This window comes from Oncorhynchus masou, unplaced genomic scaffold (assembly GCF_036934945.1).
Source record: "Oncorhynchus masou masou isolate Uvic2021 unplaced genomic scaffold, UVic_Omas_1.1 unplaced_scaffold_1544, whole genome shotgun sequence".
NCBI lineage: Eukaryota > Metazoa > Chordata > Actinopteri > Salmoniformes > Salmonidae > Oncorhynchus > Oncorhynchus masou.
In genome coordinates, this window is record NW_027005486.1 from 47,501 (window position 1) to 55,000 (window position 7,500).

Here is a 7,500-nt window from a genome sequence, read left to right on the forward strand (position 1 = left end):
TGTATTTGATCCCCTACTGATTTTATATGTTTGCCCACTGACAAAGAAATGACCAGTCTATAATTTTAATGGTAGGTTTATTGGAACAGTGAGAGACCGAATAACAACGAAAAAAAAATCCAGAATAACAACAATGTTATAAATTGATTTGCATTTTAATGAGGGAAATAAGTATTTCATTCATATTTTTTTCTGCAAAACATGACTGAGTACTTGGTGCCAACAACGGTTTTGCCAATCAGAGGTCAGACGTTTCCTGTAGTTGGCCACCAGGTTTGCACACATCTCAGGAGGGATTTTGTCCCACTCCTCTTTGCAGATCTTCTCCAAGTCATTAAGGTTTCGAGGCTGACGTTTGGCAACTCGAACCTTCAGCTCCCTCCACAGATTTTCTATGGGATAAGGTCTGGAGACTGGTGAGGCCACTCCAGGACCTTAATGTGCTTCTTCTTGAGCCACTCCTTTGTTGCCTTGGCCGAGTGTTTTGGGTCATTGTCATGCTGGAATACCCATCCACGGCCCATTTTCAATGCCCTGTCTGAGGGAAGGAGGTTCTCACCCAAGATTTGACGGTACATGGCCCCATCCATCGTCCCTTTGATGCGGTGAAGTTGTCCTGTTCCCTGAGCAGAAAAACACCCCCAAAGCATAATGTTTCCACCTCCATGTTTGACGGTGGGGATGGTGTTCTTGGGGTCATAGGCAGCATTCCTCCTCCTCCAAACACAGTGAGTTGAGTTGGTGCCAAAGAGCTCCATTTTGGTCTCATCTGACCACAACACTTTTACCCAGTTGTCCTCTGAATCATTCAGATGTTCATTGGCAAACTTCAGACAGCATGTATATGTGCTTTCTTGAGCAGGGGGACCTTGCGGGCACTGCAGGATTTCAGTCCTTCACGGCGTAGTGTGTTACCAATTGTTTTCTTGGTGACTATGGTCCCAGCTGCCTTGAGATCATTGACAAGATCCTCCCGTGTAGTTCTGGGCTGATTCCTCACCGTTCTCATGATCATTTCAACTCCACAAGGTGAGGTCTTGCACGGAGCCCCAGGCTGAGAGAGATTGACAGTTCTTTTGTGTTTCTTCCATTTGCGAATAATCGTACCAAATGTTGTCACCTTCTCACCAAGCTGCTTGGCGATGGTCTTATAGCCCATTCCAGCCTTGTGTAGGTCTACAATCCTGTCCCTGACATCCTTGGGGAGTTCTTTGGTCTTGGCCATGGTGGAGAGTTTGGAATCTGATTGATTGATTGCTTCTGTGGACAGGTGTCTTTTATACAGGTAACAAACTGAGATTAGGAGCACTCCCTTTAAGAGTGTTGTCCTAATCTCAGCTCGTTACCTGTATAAAAGACACCTGGGAGCCAGAAATCTTTCTGATTGAAAGGGGGTCAAATACCTATTTCCCTCATTAAAATTAAAATCAATGTATAACATTTTTAACATGCGTTTTTCACAATGTGATTTTCTGGATTTTTTTCCCTCGTTTTGTCTGTCTTAGTTGAAGTGAACCTCTGATGAAAATTACAGGCCTCATCTTTTTAAGTGGGAGAACTTGCACAATTGGTGGCTAACGAAATACTTTTTTGCCCCACTGTATATGTGTATATATAAATATATATATAAATAGTTTATCAATGTATATATCTCTGTATAGCTCTTCCTGTGTATTTACTCTGTGTCTCTCTGTCTCTCTCTGTAGTTGCGTACAGAGAAAGCCAAGCTGTCCCAGCCTCCGGTCATTGAAACCAGTCCTTCTATCAATATGGCACCAGTTAGACCACGCAGGTCAGTGCCCCAGCATGTCTCATACTGACCCGTGTCTGTTACTGACCCGTCTCTGTTACTGACCCGTCTCTGTTACTGACCCGTCTCTGTTACTGACCCGTCTCTGTTACTGACCCGTCTCTGTTACTGACCCGTCTCTGTTACTGACCCGTCTCTGTTAATGACCGTCTCTGTTACTGACCCGTCTCTGTTACTGACCCGTCTCTGTTACTGACCCGTCTCTGTTACTGACCCGTCTCTGTTAATGACCGTCTTTGTTACTGACCCGTCTCTTACTGACTGACCCGTCTCTGTTACTGACCCGTCTCTGTTACTGACCCGTCTCTGTTAATGACCGTCTTTGTTACTGACCCGTCTCTGTGACTGACCCGTCTCTGTTAATGACCGTCTCTGTTACTGACCCGTCTCTGTTACTGACCCGTCTCTGTTACTGACCCGTCTCTGTTAATGACCGTCTCTGTTACTGACCCGTCTCTGTTACTGACCCGTCTCTGTTAATGACCGTCTCTGTTACTGACCCGTCTCTGTTACTGACCCGTCTTTGTTACTGACCCGTCTTTGTTACTGACCCGTCTTTGTTACTGACCCGTCTCTGTTACTGACCCGTCTCTGTGACTGACCCGTCTCTGTTAATGACCGTCTTTGTTACTGACTCGTCTCTGTTACTGACCCGTCTTTGTTACTGACCCGTCTTTGTTACTGACCCGTCTTTGTTACTGACCCGTCTCTGTTAATGACCGTCTCTGTTACTGACCCGTCTCTGTTACTGACCCGTCTCTGTTACTGACCCGTCTCTGTTACTGACCCGTCTCTGTTACTGACCCGTCTCTGTTACTGACCCGTCTCTGTTACTGACCCGTCTCTGTTAATGACCGTCTTTGTTACTGACTCGTCTCTGTTACTGACCCGTCTTTGTTACTGACCCGTCTCTGTTAATGACCGTCTCTGTTACTGACCCGTCTCTGTTACTGACCCGTCTCTGTTACTGACCCGTCTCTGTTACTGACCCGTCTCTGTTACTGACCCGTCTCTGTTACTGACCCGTCTCTTACTGACTGACCCGTCTCTGTTACTGACCCGTCTCTGTTACTGACCCGTCTCTGTTACTGACCCGTCTCTGTTACTGACCCGTCTTTGTTAATGACCGTCTTTGTTACTGACTCGTCTCTGTTACTGACCCGTCTTTGTTACTGACCCGTCTCTGTGACTGACCCGTCTCTGTTAATGACCGTCTTTGTTACTGACTCGTCTCTGTTACTGACCCGTCTTTGTTACTGACCCGTCTTTGTTACTGACCCGTCTTTGTTACTGACCCGTCTTTGTTACTGACCCGTCTCTGTTAATGACCGTCTCTGTTACTGACCCGTCTCTGTTACTGACCCGTCTCTGTTACTGACCCGTCTCTGTTACTGACCCGTCTCTTACTGACTGACCCGTCTCTGTTACTGACCCGTCTCTGTTACTGACCCGTCTCTGTTACTGACCCGTCTTTGTTACTGACCTGTCTCTGTTACTGACCCGTCTCTGTTACTGACCCGTCTCTGTTACTGACCCGTCTCTGTTACTGACCCGTCTCTGTGACTGACCCGTCTCTGTTAATGACCGTCTTTGTTACTGACCCGTCTCTGTGACTGACCCGTCTCTGTTAATGACCGTCTCTGTTACTGACCTGTCTCTGTTACTGACCCGCACTGATACTGAACCACACAGCATTAGGTAGCACACCTTTCTTCGAACAGCATGATGTAACCTGAACCAGACAAAATGTACTACATTACCATCCTAATGGCACAAATCACTGAATCATTCCTTTGTGTTTTACTGACCTGAATCACTGAATCAGTCCTTTGTGTTTTACTGACCTGAATCACTGAATCAGTCCTTTGTGTTTTACTGACTTGAGTCACTGAATCAGTCCTTTGTGTTTTACTGTTTGTATTTCACCAGTGTCAGTTGCCTTGCAAGCTAGTCACTCCATCCTCACACTGCCACAGGAGTGATATGGATGGAGGAGGAGAACCAACCTCGTCACGCCCTCCCCTAGTCACGCCCTCCCCTAGTCACGCCCTCCTCTAGTCCTCTAGTCACACCCTCCTCTAGTCACGCCCCCCTCTAGTCCTCTAGTCACGCCCTCCCCTAGTCACGCCCTCCCCTAGTCACGCCCTCCCCTAGTCACGCCCTCCCCTAGTCACGCCCTCCCCTAGTCACCCCCTCTTCTAGTCACGCCATCCTCTAGTCACGCCCTCCTCTAGTCCTCTAGTCATGCCCTCCTCTAGTCACGCCCCCCTCTAGTCCTCTAGTCACGCCCTCCTCTAGTCACGCCCCCTCTAGTCCCCTAGTCACGCCCTCACCTAGTCACGCCCTCCTCTAGTCACGCCCCCCTCTAGTCCCCTAGTCACGCCCTCACCTAGTCACGCCCTCCCCTAGTCACGCCCTCCTCTAGTCACGCCCTCCTCTAGTCAAACCCTCCCCTAGTCAAACCCTCCCCTAGTCACGCCCTCCTCTAGTCACGCCCTCCTCTAGTCACGCCCTCCCCTAGTCACGCCCTCCCCTAGTCACGCCCTCCCTAGTCACGCCCTCCCCTAGTCACGCCCTCCCCTAGTCACGCCCTCCTCTAGTCGCGCCCTCCTCTAGTCACGCCCTCCTCTAGTCCTCTAGTCACGCCCTCCTCTAGTCAAACCCTCCTTTAGTCACACCCTCCCCTAGTCAATCAAACCCTCCTCTAGTCACGCCCTCCTCTAGTCACTCCCTCCACACACTGGGTTGGTTTTCCAGATGTTAGTTGCTATGGCGATGTATGTTTGGAAACCGACATCAAAGAGATATTTTCTGGATTGTTGTTGTTACACATCTGTTAAATGTTGGTCCAGTTTCCAGCCCAGATTCAGATACAGTCGACATCCTACTTTGTTTTTGCCCACACACACTCTGGTTTGCTGCACCCTGAGTGATCGCCCTCACTGATTGCCTCCTGCATGCCTACCTGTCATCCTATCCCCGCCCCCCTGCCCCTCCCCTGCAGGACCTCAATCTCTCGTATGAGCAGCAGAGAGAAGATCTGCCTCCACGAGAGAGAGAAGCACCCTCCCCCTGCCCTGACCAGCAGCCCAGCCGAAGAAGAAGAGGAGGAGGGAGGACAGGGCCAGCCTGGGACGCAGGGACAGGGCCAGCCTGGGACGCAGGGGACACAGGGCAAGGCCTCCAGCAGCTCCAGCTCAGAAGAGGAGGACGACGAATCTGAGAGTGATGCTGAATCAGGTAAGAGACTGAGTTTGCTTCCCAAGCGGCCCCCTATTCCCTATATAGTGCACTACTTTTGACCAGGGCCCTGAGGGACACTCTGAAGATTTATAATACACGTTTTTTTCGGGGGGTCGATTCAGGAAGTAAACTGAAATTCCAATTCTCGCTTTTTATCGGCAAACAGTCGAAGAAAAGGCAGTTATTCTTTAATGCTATTGGTGGTATTGGCAGGGTAGCCTAGTGGTTAGAGTGTAGAGGCGGCAGGGTAGCCTAGTGGTTAGAGCGTTGGACTGGTAACCTGAAGGTTGCAAGTTCAAATCCCCGAGCTGACAAGGTACAAATCTGTCGTTCTGCCCCAGAACAGGCAGTTAACCCACTGTTCCTAGGCTGTCATTGAAAATAAGAATAGGTTATTAACTGACTTGCCTCGTTAAATAAAGTTAAAATTAAAATTGGTTCCATACACCAATACTTCGGGGCGGCAGGGTAGTCTAGCGGTTGGCGTTGGACTAGTAACCTGAAGGTTGCAAGTTCATATCCCCGAGCTGACACTGTATAAATTTGTCGTTCTGCCCCAGAACAAGGCAGTTTAACCCACTGTTCCTAGGCCGTCATTGAAAATAAGAATTTGTTCTTAACTGACTTGCCAAGTTAAATAAAGGTAAAAAAAAGAAATGTTCTGGTACAGATGCTGTTGTTTTCATGGTCCCAGTCACATGGACTGACTGATCGGTTGTGTTGTTGCAGAGAAAGCCAAAAACCGAGAGATCATCAACAACTTGAACAACAAATGCAACAGCTCCTCCACCCACGCTACCTCCACGGCAACCAGCACTTCAGGAGACCCGGCCAAAAAGGTACGACACAGATTTTCTATTGCAGTTTTGAACAACAACAAAATTCTCTTTAGGAGATTGTAGCTCCTCATAATGGAATCGACGAAGACAGGTTTTAAACAAGCTCAGATAAACAACCTCTCTCTGCTATTGAATTCTGCTTGACCTCTGAACTCCTGAGAAATTGCCTTTAATATCGCTCTGGGAAGGCTGTTGTTCTGAGTCGATTTAATTCCTTGCCCCCAAAGTGATGAGATTACTCCGAAAGTTAACTCTCTCTTTCTCTATGTTGTGTAAGTAGCAGGACCCAGGGAAGCCCCCAGCCCCCGAAGTGGCCCCGAGCTCGGCCCCTGGCGCGGCCCCTGGCTCCTGGAGGACCTCTCTTCGTAAGGCAGGCAGCTCTGTGACCCTGGGTCCTTCAGGGGCCAACGACCCCAGCCAGGAGTCCACCCGCGGGGCCCCTGAGTCTGGCCTGGGCATAGGGATGACCCGCTCTGCCTCCAGCCCACGCCTCAGCTCCAACAACACCACCACAGACACCAAGGTAGAGAAATCATTGTTATTGATGTCATTGACTTTGTTTACATGTTAAAACTAGTTGTGTATCCTTGATTCCTCACCTCCTCTGTCCTCGTTTCCTTCTCAAAACACCGTCTGATGTATTTTGATAAGTAGGAGAGGAAAGAGGACACGGGAATCAAGGAAAGACAACTGAGATTCACCAATAGGCTCAGAGTGCCCACTCAGCATCCTCTAATACACTACTGTCCTCTTAGACTGGACCAACTACATCACTACTGTCCTCTTAGACTGGACCAACTACATCACTACTGTCCTCTTAGACTGGACCAACTACATCACTACTGTCCTCTTAGACTGGACCAACTACATCACTACTGTCCTCTTAGACTGGACCAACTACATCACTACTGTCCTCTTAGACTGGACCAACTACATCACCACTGTCCTCTTAGACTGGACCAACTACATCACCACTGTCCTCTTAGACTGGACCAACTACATCGCTACTGTCCTCTTAGACGTGACCAACTACATCGCTACTGTCCTCTTAGACGTGACCAACTACATCACTACTGTCCTCTTAGACTGGACCAACTACATCACTACTGTCCTCTTAGACTGGACCATCTACATCACTACTGTCCTCTTAGACTGGACCATCTACATCACTACTGTCCTCTTAGACTGGACCATCTACATCACTACTGTACTCTTAGACTGGACCAACTACATCACTACTGTCCTCTTAGACTGGACCAACTACATCACTACTGTCCTCTTAGACCGGACCAACTACATCACCACCTCTAATACACTACTGTCCTCTTAGACTGGACCAACTACATCAGTACTGTCCTCTTAGACTGGACCAACTACATCACTACTGTCCTCTTAGACTGGACCAACTACATCACTACTGTCCTCTTAGACTGGACCAACTACATCACTACTGTCCTCTTAGACTGGACCAACTACATCACTACTGTCCTCTTAGACTGGACCATCTACATCACTACTGTCCTCTTAGACTGGACCAACTACATCAGTACTGTCCTCTTAGACTGGACCAACTACATCAGTACTGTCCTCTTAGACTGGACCAACTAC

General features: G+C 48.7%; 1 protein-coding gene across 5 annotated transcripts in view; it reads left to right on the forward strand.

Annotated features, from left to right (window-relative positions):
* LOC135531188 (protein phosphatase 1 regulatory subunit 12A-like) overlaps positions 1–7,500 on the forward strand; it is a 57,287-nt gene that overhangs the window by 28,398 nt on the left and 21,389 nt on the right. For all 5 annotated transcript variants that reach the window (XM_064959300.1, XM_064959301.1, XM_064959303.1 and 2 more), the window contains exons 7-10: positions 1,707–1,792; positions 4,815–5,050; positions 5,783–5,892; positions 6,173–6,415. In XM_064959300.1, coding sequence (XP_064815372.1) covers positions 1,707–1,792; positions 4,815–5,050; positions 5,783–5,892; positions 6,173–6,415 — 675 coding nt within the window. The remainder of the gene's footprint in view (positions 1–1,706; positions 1,793–4,814; positions 5,051–5,782; positions 5,893–6,172; positions 6,416–7,500) is intronic.